The 15,275-nt window shown below is 41.7% G+C and overlaps 1 protein-coding gene across 1 annotated transcript in view; it reads left to right on the top strand.

Annotated features, from left to right (window-relative positions):
* Window positions 1-15,275, top strand: part of LVRN (laeverin) — a 64,034-nt gene that overhangs the window by 36,209 nt on the left and 12,550 nt on the right. The window contains exons 12-16 of the mRNA XM_030567859.1: window positions 5,763-5,902; window positions 8,282-8,337; window positions 10,171-10,324; window positions 11,860-11,954; window positions 12,680-12,787. Of these exons, the coding sequence (XP_030423719.1) occupies window positions 5,763-5,902; window positions 8,282-8,337; window positions 10,171-10,324; window positions 11,860-11,954; window positions 12,680-12,787 (553 nt within the window). The remainder of the gene's footprint in view (window positions 1-5,762; window positions 5,903-8,281; window positions 8,338-10,170; window positions 10,325-11,859; window positions 11,955-12,679; window positions 12,788-15,275) is intronic.

Raw genomic sequence — 15,275 nt, 5'->3', positions numbered from 1 at the left:
CTTTGAAGGTGCTATACTGAGTTCAGTGCTATGGATTAAACTTGTTGTAGGATTAAAGAAAGGCTCCATTTCCTCACCCATCAACCTGTCACACATTCTCTATGTGCAGCTCTTCGAATGACCAAAAATCCCCATGAATTAATATTTCGAGCATCTGTCTGAAGAAAATAAAATACTGCACATATTCAGTACTCCCTTTAAAAATATTGTAACTTGTACTTGAAAACCAAATGTCTTCAAATCTATCAAAGTCAATAGGCTTCATTCAAAGCTACTTACACACCAAGTCTGAAGTTTTAAAATAAAGCCGATTCTGATTTGCTGTACCAAAGTTCAAAAGAAAGCGACTGTATGTTTTCTTAAAAGGTTTTCTTAAAAACACTTTTTTGCACAAATCACTCAAATAGCTAAATTAATTGTCATGAAATTTCTCCTGCACTTACTCCCTTAAAATAGAAATCACTTCTGGGTGACACCAACTATAAAAATTTTAGCTCAAAAGTGTTTCTTGGGAATAGTTTAGGCAGAGGCCACTCAATACAATCTGCTACTCTAGAGGTATGTCTACACTATGAAATTAGGTCAAATTTATAGAATTCAGGTTTTTAGAAATTGTTGTTATACAGTTGATTGTGTGTGTCCCCACATAAAATACCCTAAGTGCATTAAGTCGGCGGACTGTGTCCACAGTACCGAGGCTAGCATCAACTTCCAGAGTGTTGCACTGTGGGTAGCTGTGGGTAGCTATCCCACAGTTCCCACAGTCTCTGCCGACCACTGGAATTCTGGGTTGAGATTCCAATGCCTGATGGAGCAAAAACATTGGGTACGTCTACACTACAGGATTATTCCGATTTTACATAAACCGGTTTTGTAAAACAGATTGTATAAAGTCGAGTGCATGTGGCCACACAAAGCACAATAATTCGGTGGTGTGCGTCCATGTACCGAGGCTAGCGTCGATTTCTGGAGTGTTGCACTGTGGGTAGCTATCCTGTAGCTATCCCATAGTTCCCGCAGTCGTCCCCACCCATTGGAATTCTGGATTGAGATTCCAATGCATGATGGTGCAAAAACAGTGTCGCGAGTGATTCTGGGTAAATGTCATCAGTCATTCCTTCCTCCGTGAAAGCAACGGCCGACAATCATTTCGCGCCCTTTTTCCCTGGATTGCCCTGGCAGAGGCCATAGCATGGCAACCATGGAGCCTGTTTTGCCTTTTGTCACTGTCACTGTATGTGTACTGAATGCCGCTAACAGAGGCAGTACTGCAGCGGTACACAGCAGCATTCATTTGCCTTTGCAAGATAGCGCAGACGGTTACCGGTCATTCTGTACTGTCTGCTGTGCCATTGTAAATTGGCGATGAGATGACGGTTGTCAGTCATTCTGTACCATCTGCTGCTGTCATGGGTGCCGTGGCTGACCTTTGCTGAGGTCGGCCGGGGGCGCAAAGACAAAAATGGGAATGACCTCTCAGGTCATTCCCTCCTTTATGTTGTATCTAAAAATAGAGTCAGTCCTGCCTAGAATATGGGGCAAGTGTACTAGAGAACCAGTGTATCAGAGAACCAGAGAGCACAGCTGCTCCGTGTCAGATCCCACAGAAATGATGAGCTGCATGCCATTCTAGGAGGTGTCCCTGCAACAACCCCCCCCATTGCTTCCCTCCTCCCCCAACCTTCCTGGGCTACCGTGGCAGTGTGCCCTCATTTGTGTGATGAAGTAATAAAGAGTGCAGGAATAAGAAACACTGAGTTTTTAGTGAGATAAAATGAGGGGGAGGCAGCCTTCAGCTGCTATGATAGTCCAGGCAGGACATTAAATGATGGGGGGGGGAGAGGAGCCCAACATCCCGCTGCTATGATAGTCCAGGCAGTACAGAATCTTTTCTTTAGACATGGGGTGGGGGGCTGATGGAACTCAGCCCCCAGTTGCTATGATGAGGACGGTTACCAGCCGTTCTGTACCATCTACCGGGAATGACTGGGAATCATTCCTATTTTTACCCAGGCACCCCTGGCCGACCTCACCTGAGGCCAGCCAGGAGCACTCACAGGATGATGAGGACCGCTATCAGTCCTTTTGTACGGTACCATCTGCCACCGGGGAGTGGAGGGGAGAGGATGCTGCTATTCATTGCCGCAGCACCGCATCTACTAGCAGCATGCAGTAGACATAGACTGACCTATAAAAAAGTCAAGAAATGATTTTTTTCCCTTTTCTTTCATGGGTGTGGGGGGGAGGTAAATTGATGACATATACCCTGAAACACCCCGGACAATATGTTTGACCCTACAGGCATTGGGAGCTCAGCCAAAAATGCAAATGCTTTTTGGAGACTGCGGGGACTGTGAGATAGCTGGAGTCCTCAGTACCCCCTCCCTTCCTCCATGAGCGTCCATTTGATTCTTTGGCTTTCCGTTATGCTTGTCACACAGTACTGTGCTGTGGACTCTGTATCATAGCCTGGAGATTTTTTCAAATGCTTTCTCATTTCGTCTTCTGTAACGGAGCTGTGATAGAACAGATTTGTCTCCCCATACAGCGATCAGATCCAGTATCTCCCATACAGTCCATGCTGGAGCTCTTTTTGGATTTGGGACTGCATCGCCACCCGTGCTGATCAGAGCTCCATGCTGGGCAAACAGGAAATGAAATTCAAAAGTTTGCGGGGCTTTTCCTGTCTACCTGGCCAGTGCATCCGAATTTGGATTGCTGTCCAGAGTGGTCACAATGATCCACTGTGGGATACCGCCCGGAGGCCAGTACCATCGATTTGCAGCCACACTAACCCTAATCCGATATGGTAATACCGATTTCAGTGCTACTCTTCTCGTCGGGGAGGAGTACAGAAACCGGTTTAAAGAGCCCTTTATATCGATATAAAGGGCCTCGTTGTGTGGACAGGTGCAGCGTTAAATCGGTTTAATGCTGCTAAAATCGGTTTAAACGCGTAGTGTAGACCAGGCCATTGTCACGGGTGGTTCTGGGTACATGTCGTCAGTCCACCCCCACCATGAAAGCAACAGGAAAAAATCATTTCTCTCCTTTTTTCCTGGGTTACCCGTGCAGATGACATACCATGGCAAGTATGGAGCCCACTCCGCTCACTGTCGCCACACGTCTCCTGGATGCTGCAGACAGACACACTACTGCAGTGCTACATAGCAGCAGCTCCTTGCCTTTGCAAGTTGGCAAAGATGGTTACCAGTCATACTGTACTGTCTGCTGCTGTCATGGGTGCTCCTGGCTGGCATCGGTGAGGTCAGTCAGGGGTGCCTGAACAAAAATGGGAATGACTCCCCAAGTCATTGTCTTCTTAAAGTTTTGTCTTATGGAGATTCAGTCCTGCCTAGAATATCAGACAAGCCTACTAAAGAACCACAGATGCAAATGGCCGCTCTGGCTTAGAGCCCCAGACATCCTGCAGAAATGATGAGTTGCATGCCATTTTATGGGGTGCCCCTGCAACAACCCCACCCATTGCTTTCCTCTTCCTGCACCCCTGCCGGGGTACCTTGGCAGTTATCCCTCCATTTGTGTGATGAAGTAATAAAGAATGCATGAATTTGAAACAACACTGACTTTATTGCCTCTGCAAGGAGAGATCAAAGAGGGGATGGGAACGTGGTTGGCTTACAGCGAAGCAGAGTGAACCATCGTTCTGTGGTTGCTCAGCCTATAGTTGGACTGCTCCTTACTACTGTCCAGGCTTCATGAGCCATGGAAGCAAGGGGTAGGCTGGGTGTGACTGCGCGGTGCTGCTGACTGGGAAAGCAGCCTGAGGCAGAAGCCTCCAGCTCGCATGATATTCCAGGTAGGACTGAATCTCTATTACACAAAACTTAAAGAGAGAATGACCTGAAGTCATTCCCATTTTTGTTCAGGTGCCCTCGACCGACCTCACTGAGGCTGGCCAGGAGCACCCATGTCTGCCCAGGCTCCCCCAACTGACCTCACTGAGGCCGGCCAGGAGCACCCATGGCTGCCCAGGCTTCCCCAACCAACCTCACCAAGACCAGCCAGGAGCACCCACAGGACGACGATGACAGCTACCAGTCATATTGTATCCTCTGTCATCCACAAGGCAAGGCAAAGGGATGCTGCTATGTAGCGCTGCAGTACCGTGTCTGCCAGCAGCATCCAATAGACATACGGGTGACAGTGAAAAAAGGTGAGAAACAATTTTTTCTCGTTGCTTTCACGGAGAGAGAGAGGAGGAGGGTCCTGACTGCATGTTCCCAGAACCACCCACGACAATGTTTTTGACCCATCAGGCACTGGGAGCTCAACCCAGAATTCACGAGGCTTTTCCTGTCTACCTGGCCAGTGCATCCAAGTTCAGATTGCTGTCCAGAGTGGTCACAATGGTGCATTGTGGGATAGCTCCTGGAGGCCAATACTGTTGAATTGCTTCCACACTAACCCCAATTCGAACTGGCAATGTCCATTTCAGAGCTACTCCCCTTGTTGGGGAGGAGTACAGAAATCGATTTTAAGAGCCCTTCATGTTAACAAAAATGGCTTCATTGTGTGGATGGGTGCAGTGTTAATTCGATTTAATGCTGCTAAATTGGACCTAAACTCGTAGTGTAGACCAGGCCTTAGTGGCAATTTTCAGGGCCCAATCCTGTAGTTCCCACTCGCTCAAAACACCCATTTAAAATCTGATTCTGCAGTCTTTATTCTCATACTTATTCTGATGCTACTTACATCAGTACTACTCCATGATCTTATCTAGACTAGGGAAAAAGATTGAATTTTTTGTTTTGTTTTTGTTTCTTTTAAATCAGGTTAGCTTAACTGCAGTTGAAACATTTGAAGCACCTTGTGTAGGTGCAGTTTTAACACCTTTAAAATTGTTTTAGCTGCTCAAAGTCTATCCTAGACTCTGGCTAGCAAACTGGCTAACCACACTTTTTTCCTAGTCTAGGAAGATCCGGATGAAGTACCAATGGCAGAATCAGGCCCTTGATGAGTGATCAGACTGTGTAAGATCTGAAGGATTGGGCCTTGTGTTTACAACAAAACTATTTAGTTGGATGTTTTGCTACTGTTGCATAAACTTACCCATTCTGTTGCCCCCACAATTGTTTAGATTTATATTTGAATGCTGATAAGGAGGCAATTCTAATCTAAGATAACAGTGAGCCCTGTTATGGCTTGAAGATAGAGGCCAACAGTGGGAGCAGTGTGGAGGCACGCTGCTCCAGGGAAAATTCCAGAATGTATTGAGCCTCAGGTGGACACAGTTTCTCCCAGAGATCTTGGCACACAGGCAGAGCAAGTCTCCATCCATTAGGAGGTTGAATCATTCATTCCACTATTCTGCAAGCCAGCCAGCCAGCCAACTCCTTTGGTCAGTGAAGGACCAAGATGCGTCCATGGCTCTGTCTCCTCCCTGCCTCCTTTGCAAAGTGCCTTAAAGGGATAAATTCTTGTATTCTGTAGAACACAGAGTGTGCAATTGGGCCTGGTGCATGTGGGGGTCATGTGCTCCCCCTGCCGGGGTGCTTGTGCTCCCACCAGGCAAAATCTGGGTCCACATGTGAGCTTGTAACTCATAAAATCTTGAGAAACTGGCTGAGTTCTTTTGCCTCATGCATAGTAGCAATATAATTTAATGATGTGGTGATGTACATGCACATATATCAGATTAAAACTGAGCTCTTATTTCATAGCAGTGTATAACATTCTACATACCTGCATTAGTTATTGGTAAAATGATACAGCCTTTCCATTTCCAAATGTCCCCACAGAAATGTTTCCTGAAATGCAAATAACAGATTCAGAACATGACTGGATTTTGTTAAATGTGAATATGGCTGGATACTACAGAGTTAATTATGATCCATTACATTTGAAGAGATTAGCAAAACTGCTTGAAAAAGACCCAAAGGTAAGATAACTTGTTTATCAATGAGGTAAACAAATTCTATACAATCGATTTCTTATTGCAATCATTACCAGTAGTTACTTTAACTGATAATTGAAAGCTAGTGCATCACATGCAAAGACTTCAGATCTGTGCCCATTAAAGTTACTGACAAAATTCACTTTGACTTTAGTGGGAACAAAAGTGGGACTAAAGTAGCTTTTTATTTCAAGTGTGTGCTGAAAATGTTTTCATTAACATAGGACCAGATTCTACCTGTAAAGCTGTCTTAATCAGCCCTGGAAGGATTTCCCAGTATAAGGAGGTTCTTCCATGACTTCAAGCCATTGCAAAGCCTTACCAGTGTATGGGTGTTGCTGGGATTTACCTGCACATAGACTGATGGAAAACATTCTGACAGAACACTTTTCCACCAGAAAATGCTGATTCAACAGAATTGAATCATTCCACATGAATGTGTTGATTCCATCAAAACTTCTGATGAAAATCTCCCTGACTCCCTGAGTCTGCTCAGCTCCCTGGGGACTTGGGCAGCCACGAGAGGCAGCACCCTGGGGAGTTGGGTAGCCAGGAACAAGCTGAAAAAATTCCATCGGGGTTCTCCCAAAATGGAATTATTTTCAGAGTTTTTCCTCTCATAAAAAATTTTCAATTTTTTTGCAGGAGGAAAATTCCATTTTCCAGCCAGTTCTACTAATGTTCTGCTAATCCCTGGTTGTCTTTTCAACACCTTGTGACCATTGAAAGTTAATATAACTTAAGGCAATTTCATGCTGATCTGACTTACATCAGAGAACTGGCTGAGCAAAACTTGGGCTCAGAGTAAAGGGAGCATAGAGATGAGCTTTAAGGCACCCCTGCATTCTGCCTCACTTGAGTTGCATGGTGTAGCCCAAACCCCATGAATCACTTTTTAATTACAATGTTTAGAAAATGTAAAGGCCACTGAAAATAGTTCAACAGGGCCAAATCAACCACTCTGCTTCTGCTACGAAGTATAGGAAATAATGAACAATATTGGCATAGGAATGGGGAGACATGGAAAGGGGAAATGCCTCCTATTGGTATTGCTTTCTTGACTTTATGGAGTCTGCTCTGGAGGAGCTGCAATCCATGGGTGTGGCAGGGTTGGAGACAAGATGCATTCTTTTTCTTTCCTTCAAACCTGTATGGATTTCCTGATCACACAAATTCTGAATGTCAGCCTAAATTTAAGTGGGCTCCCAATCCATGCTTTGAATCCTCTGTTGGCATTTGTCAGTGGGAAAATCCGTGGGAACATGTCGGAGCATTCCTGCTATGCAGGCAGGAGAGAGAGAAGCAGGGGCCAGGAGTTTTGACACAAATGGAACTGGACTCTGGTAAATGCTAGATTCACTTGGCTTGCAGGAAATCCACAGATTCCTTGGACCAACCCCCAACCCCCATGCAAGTTCTTTTGAGGCTGTTGCAGAAACTCTACCAAAGGAACAGTGTGAAAGAAATTTGCAATTTAATTCATTATACAGGTTTACCTGACAAAATTGCCCAACTAAGTTTATGCTAAGATATATTATAGGCTTTAAATATCTAGAAGCTACTCCTGTAAATAGAAATAGGAAGGAAAAATACATGTGTAGAGGAGAATCATATAGTAAGAGGGTGGGCAAGCTGTGCTCCTACTCTGCTTCCTGGTTGCAGAATTTGCAAAACGTGCATAAATGATGGCACGATAGGTGTCTTTTCAGCTGCTGGGTGCATAGTCTGTTTTGCACCAGAACCAGATGCCTGTAGTTCTTTTTACAGATTCTGGTTACAACATAAATAATTTTTGCACTCCACATAATCCAGTGCAGGATTAGCCTGAAGATTTATTCAATGGAGAACAAAATTACTAACTGGAGTTCTGCCTATGGTCTCCTGTAGCCAGAACAACTCAGAATTCAGAACAAATGTAAGATGCTCATCTGGACTGGTGTGAGGACTTGATTATGAATTGGAGTCTCAAAAGGAAAAAAGTCATTGTCAAGCTGAAGAAATCAGGATTTATTTTAGATACTGTAGAGCTTCCTCACTTCAATTTGCAATATTGCATATATTTCAGAGGATTTTTCAAGTTTAGCAGTTCATTAACTGTTGCAAATGGGTACCAGATGTAGAATTTTTTAAGTCTACATACACAGAAAAAATTGTTCTTAAAGGCACATTGAGTAAATTATTTCAGCTCAAAATATGGGACCAAATCCTGCCATCCTTACTCAGACAAAGCTGCCACTGAAGTCTATAAAGTTTGTCTTGAGAAAAAATTGCAGGGTTTGTTCCAGACTTTCAAAACATAACTAAGTATGCTTTCCTCAAAATGATATCTTTGATCTACTAACACCAGATGAATGCTTTCTGCAGGCCATTCCAGTTGTCAACAGGTTACATTTGATAGATGATGCTTTTACATTGGCACAGTGAGTATATTTTGAGTCTATGATAGAAAATTGTTATTAATGCACTATTACATGACACTTTTATACTTCACATTCCTATTTTGACTTTGCTCCTTTGTCTCCATAAATACCCTGTAAAGAAGACAGACTTCACCAGGGAACAGTTTAAAAATCATTTAGGTCATCTAGTCCATTCCTGGCCAGTGTGGAGTAGTTCCTTACAGTATCTTTTCTAACTGTTTGTCCCAGCTCATATGCTTCAAGCAGTTGAGCTGCTACAATTTCCATCAAGAGACTTTTCTGCAAGCTAATATAGATCCCCATTAGGAACATTTCTTAATGTTAAGCCTAAATGTCCTTTTTCTTACTTCATCTCAGTTGTTTCTAACTACACCTCATTGTATTCAACAATTCCTTTCTGTTCCTGATAAGTAATCTTCCAACTACTTGTAGATGATTATCATGGCCTCTTTCATTATTGACACTGATAGAGACAGTTCAGAGGGGTGGGATTGCCCTGACAAGTGTTCGGATTCTGCAAAAAAAAAACCAACAAAAAACTTAACTTTCTTGCACTGTTCCCTTCCCTCCCCCTCCCCATGGGAAAATTCCTTTAAGGGATATCCAAGACCAGCTGCAGGTGGGGGCATAACAGTTTCATTGGAGCCATGCTGCCAGGGAGCTAGGGAAAACAGCAGGGAGCCCAGGAGTCAATGGTTATTCCTATGCGTCCACCAGATACCTAAGATCCACAAAGGTATCAGAATCACTGTAATCTATAGGTAGGCAAAGCACCCTACAGCACTGGAGGAGTTTGGAGGGAACTCTGTCAGGGGAACCTTAGAGTTTTCTTCCGCCCACTTTCTGTAGGTTTTCCAACCAGAGGGCACAGGCTGGCCTGTAACAAGGATGTGTAAAATGTGCTCCTCACATATAGTTATGGCGGGGCTTCCCATGGAGGGTTTTGGATGGGCCCTCTGCAAAGAGTGAAGGTTAGCCTAGAGCAGGTGTCAGCAACCTTTCAGAAGTGGGGTGCCGAGTCTTCATTTATTCACTCTAATTTAAGGTTTCACATGCCAGTAATACATTTTAATGTTTTTAGAAGATCTCTTTCTCTAAGTCTATAATATATAATTAAACTATTGTTGTATGTAAAGTAAATAAGGTTTTTTAAATGTTTAAGAAGCTTCATTTAAAATTAAATTAGAATGCAGAGCCCCCCAGACCGGTAGGCAGGACCCGGGCAGTGTGAGTGCCACTGAAAATCAGCTTAAAAGTGCCGCCTTCGACACCCATGCCATAGGTTGCCTACCCCTGGCCTAGAGTGTATTGGTGCCATTCTATTAATTAATTAATTAATTAATTAAATTTAAATATCCCTGAATTACCATTTAATTGTTTAAGCTTTTCGGGTGATGGTTATTCCCCAAAGCAGTTTATAATGAAAATCTGTTGTTACAATATTTATGGTCTTTTTAAAATATTTAATCAAAATGTTATTACATAAAAATATAGAGGGAATCTTCAATTTATCCTAGTGAGGATGTAAAGTGGCAGTAGTGGACATGGGCCTGATCCTACGAACACACCTTAGTGTACTGTGTGCTCAGTGTTTTGAGTTAGCTGAGTAGTCCCATTGGCTCTTGGTGACAGCACGTGGCTCAGCAGTATGTGTTTGCAGGATCAGACTCTTAAACTGGTCACTGTTGTATTATATTTATTCTCATTGTCTGTCTTCTTTCCTAGACCCCACAGTATCTAGATGTTTTTTCATCAGTTATCTAAATATACCATTGTTGAAATGTGTGTTTAACTTGAATACCTATACTCAGATCTGTATTTTTTTAAAAATAGGGCTGGATATATTGAGATTGAGTCTGCATTTGAACTAACAAAGTACCTTGCCAAAGAAGATGAAATGTTTGTGTGGTATTCAGTACTGTCAAACCTAATACCTGACAATTTGGAAAATATTCTGAACAACTATGAATTATATCCCTTTTTAAAGGTATCATCTTAATTTGTTAAATATTGGACACTTTAGACCGTTTAAAAGACAATATCCTACATGAATCCTTTATAAATGCTCAAGGATGTACCACAAGGTACATTACTGTTTCGTTTAAGTTTTATTCAGTGTTTTTTTTCTTTTAAGAAATGGAAGCTAATTATTTGATTTGTCTATTAATCAGTCAAAAGTAGATGCACATGCATCAGCCTGACAACCACCATTAGTTGTACAGAATGCAACTGTTTGCTTGCATAGCAGTGCTTCTCCTAGAGCAGAGGTTCTCAAAGTATGGTCCGTGGACCACCAGTGGTCCCCGAACTCCATTCAAGTGGTCCATGGATAGTTCCCTCTAATGTGTGCCCCTGGGCAGCCACACACGAGGGAATAAAGGGCCACCCACCTAATTAGTGGAGCCGCAGAGGCGTGGCTCCCCTGATTAGGTGCCTGGACCTTGGAGAAGATGCACATGTAAGGTGAGGTGGTGGCCTTGAGGGGGAAGTGAGATGAGGGGCAGGGGAATTTGGGATGTGTAAGGCTGCAGCGGCCAGAGAAAGAGGCGACTTTGTCCAGCTCCAAGGCTGCAGCTGCTGGGGAGAGATGGCCCTCCTTCCCAACCTTGGTTCTGTGGCAGGGGAGAAACCCCGCTCCTTCCCAGTCCCAGCTCAGAGGCTGCTGCGGCAGGGGAGAGAGGGCACATCTATCGCATTAGAAAGGTAAGACTACTGATATTAAAATATTAGTTGTGTGCTTTTATTTGCAGAACAAAAAAAACATTAATTATTATTAAGGTTTTTTTTAATATAGTGCTTTACAATAGTTAGCTAACAGTACAAACAACATTTGGAAAGATCATTAAGTGGACCACTGAGACCCTCAGCAATTTTCAAGTGGTCTGCAAAAAAAGAAGTTTGAGAACCACTGTCCTAGAGAACACACTACACCTGTGATTTGTAATGGCTTCCAGTTTGTTTTAACCTGTCATGTCCTAAATAGTTTAGGTACAAAATACTTCAGGCTGCCACTCTCCCTGTATGGTAACCAGTGAGATCATTTGAGGAAATTGAACTAACAGTTCCCTTATTTAGTCCGCAATTCAGCAGGAACTTAGGCATGTGCTTAATTTTGAGTAGTGCCATTGACTTCAGTGGGGCAAATTACATGCTTAAAGATAAATGTGATTAAGTACTTTGCTGAATTTTTAATATGGAGGAGGCAGGGGATTTTTCCAGTATCCTGCTCTCTGGGACTTGCTTTCTTAGCTGTTCTTCCATGAGTTTAATCTTCATATCAAGTTCTAAAATTCATCTGATCTTCCAGGGCTAAGGGAGCTGTAATGGGAACACCTCTGTGTGAGTGGTTCAGGGAGAATTTTGTATTTTGGACATTGATTCCAATTTTTATGTTTTATTTACATTTTGCACCTGTACCCAGAGTTCCAATTTTAAAATGATCAAAATAAATAAATAAGTAGAGAAAAATACAGCAATGTCATATGTAAACTAAAGTAATTTCTCTTTCTCTTCTTTTAAAAGAAATATCTGTTAAAGAGAATGTTGCCAATATACCATTATTATGCAAGTATTATTCGTCAAAATTTTGATGCTTTGGCAGATGACTATTTTGATCAGTAAGTATTTTTTAAAAAAATCAAATTTGAAGTGATTTGATATGATAAAGACTTTAATGCAAATTGAAAACAGTATGCAGGAAAGATATTTTAATTAATTTCAGTGTAACTGAAACATTATTGTTAATAATGCAGTACCATAAATGTGCATGACGTGAATTTTAAAATGAAATAGCAGCAGCAAGATGGGCTGCCTGTTTTATCAGGATGGGGGGTGGGGGTTAGTAAATTTAGTACTAGAGAATGATCGTGATTTAACACCCTGGAGCATTATATCCCTGATTTATCCGTAGAATTTTTGCATCATAGCTATTAGCAGGGCAACTAGGTCCTCCTGCTCCTTTGTACCTGAGAGCTGACCTAAAGGAACCACTTCTAAAGATTAGAGGTAGTTCAGTTTGCATGGCCATTGAATCCTTAACATGTCTGCTGAGACATGACTGTTATAAAGATAGAATCAGATCTCACAGTGGCAAGTGCAGTGTAAAAACTTGGACAGATAGGTTTGTGGTGGGACTAGAATACATTTAAACCTTGCTAATCACTACAAACATCTCTGTGCAATGAGACTGCTATTTGGTTATGTTTTTATTATTGAACCTGCTGTTATTAGCAGATGACTTCCCAAGATACAGTGTAATTTGATAAAATTATGTTATAGTTAAAAATTATTCATTGGAATAATGCAAAATGTGTAATGTGTCCTTTTTTTACTTCCCTTCAAGAATTCATTTGGAAAAAATTATTAATACAGCATGTTGGCTGGGTCTCCAAGACTGTTTAAACCTATCTTCTGAACTTTACACTAAGTGGATGGAGAACCCTGACAATGAGTAAGAATGATACTGTAATATTATAGATATGTATGTGTAAATCAGATTTAAATTTAACAGGCCAGTGTAGGGAAGGTTCCTTGTGTACTTCTCTTCTTCCTATATAGATTGGCAAGACCTAAATTGTAAAAACCTACACTGATATAATATTTAGTGCTTTTTCAGGTAAACTTGACTTTCATGAAGGATGCAGATTGACTGCCCTGGAAACTGAACTCTGTCTAAGCACCAAAGAGGCCAAGTGCAGACAGGGCTGTGGAAGTATCCCTCAGCACTCTGTCAGTTTGCCTCAGTTCTAACCTCTGGGTATCGTCTGCACCCATTTAATCTTTAGCTGAGCCAAATGCTGCCAGTTGTGGTGGTTGTTTGTGATGTGGACACTTGACCATACCAAATCATTTCATATGTGCTGCTTAACAACTACAGTATTCATTGTAAACAGCTTTTAGCCATTACAGACCCAGGGCCTGATCAGGCAAAAGGTTACTCTAAATTGGAGTGTCATTGATTTCAATGGGTTTCTAAGAGGGCGTGTAAGCAGCACATGAGTGCTGTTGGCAGGACCAAGGTTCTAGGCAGGATTTTAATAAGTAATGCAGAAGTACCAGTCTGCCATGACATCCATTGCCCTATACAACATTAAGGTTGAGAATGTAAATGAATAAAAAGACAGGCAATTAAAAAGCATGTTCCCACAGGGACATTAACTCTGTTACATTGCATACACTGTTTATGTTACTGTGTGACTGTCACAGCTTCAACAGTAGTCTAAATGGTGACATATAGCATCATTGTGGGAAATTTTACAGTTGTATATGGCATTGCTGTGGGGGAAACTTGAAAGTTACAATGTTTTATTTTTGGTAGGTTTTTATTAAGGCTGTGTAATATGGTAAAAACAAATAAATCCACAATAAGAACATATCCAGAAGCATCCTAAATGGATTTCACAAACTGAAATCAAAAATGCATGTTGCGCTTTTATGTAACTAAAGATGGCCTATATTTGTCAACAAAACCGTGTTAGAGTATTTCACTGCAGAAAAGCCCATATGGCATATTGTAATTCTCACTTCTCTTTCCCTTCCTCTTTTCTTGTTTTTCTATGCAATTATGATAGTTTTGGCACTGGTGAGTCTATATTCTGTTTATTATTCTTATCCTTTTTCTATTTTTATTTTACCTGTTATCGTATAGTTAATAAATGTGAACAAAAATGTTGTTGGCTGTTATTTGAATCTTTGTTCATATAATCACATGGCTAAGTCAGCTGAACCTGTAGTATTTATATTAAAGTTTGTGGGGCGGGGGTTAAGTAGCTTTGTAATGACTGACCTCATAATAACTTCTTTTAAAGGTAAACTGAAAGCTTTAAAATGTTACTCACTATTTAGTATCCAAAACAGAATATTCTTATTATTGTGTAATGTTAGCTGTAAATACTGCAATTAAGGATGCAAGATGATTTTAATCATAATCTCCTGTTTTCAGTTGTTCATAATTAAGGCTACAATTTTGGCACAGAAATTTGTAGTAAATTTCACAGCAAAGGGGTGGGGGGGAATAAATTATGGAAGGATGAGGATCACCAAGTAATGTATTTCTTGCTACATGTACCTACACAAAAGCTATTAAATAGCAAAAGCAGCTGTAGTTATTAATAAGGGTGAGGCTACAATTGGGCATAAGTTGTAGAGTGAGCCCATCCCACACTTAACCTACAGTGGAATTCCTGTCCCAAGGGGCTGGGCCTGGCTCCCCACTTCAGGCATTGCAATCTGGAGCACTAGGTTACAGCACCACTCAGGCTTTGCACCTCGACCCCTCCACAGATGGAGACAGAAATTGGATGGTTCAAACCTAGTGGCACTGCAACCCATACATCAGGTCACAATGCCACTCAGCTGGGGGAGCGGGGCAGGAATCAAATCTGTTTTAATAGCCGTTGCCAAGATTTCACAGACTTTATTCAAAGTCATGATTTCCATGACCTCTATGACAAAATCAATGTCTTATTCAAAATTTTTTGAAATATTCATCTTTCCATGCTTAGTCTGAATCCAAAATCCCACTTTTTCAAAAGTTTGAGTTTCCGTTTTTGAGTTAGGTGGAGAAAAATATTACTTGTTCTGATTTCATAATGAATAAGACCTTTCTTTCTTTGCACACAGTTAATTCACATGACAGCTAGTCTTTAAATCTTCACATATGGCAAGTCCTCACTAAGGAATGGCTGCCATCTATATTTGAAAAACCAGTGCAGTTATGAAGCTATAAGTGATTCAAATATGTTCATTACTAAGTTTTAATGAGAAAAAATAGCATGGGGTGAGGAGGCTCCCTAAATTTCAGTTCACGAATCTCTTCCCACCGTCCCCCCTCCAGATTGATCAGTATTTAGGGAGGGACAATTTTTCTACACACTGAACTGGAGAACACACCAAGCCTGTAACAGACACAAGAGCTGCAGAGGAATCCTTTTGGGTGC

Source organism: Gopherus evgoodei, chromosome 6 (genome assembly GCF_007399415.2).
Source record: "Gopherus evgoodei ecotype Sinaloan lineage chromosome 6, rGopEvg1_v1.p, whole genome shotgun sequence".
Lineage (NCBI taxonomy): Eukaryota > Metazoa > Chordata > Testudines > Testudinidae > Gopherus > Gopherus evgoodei.
This window is presented reverse-complemented; position numbering and strand designations above follow the sequence as displayed.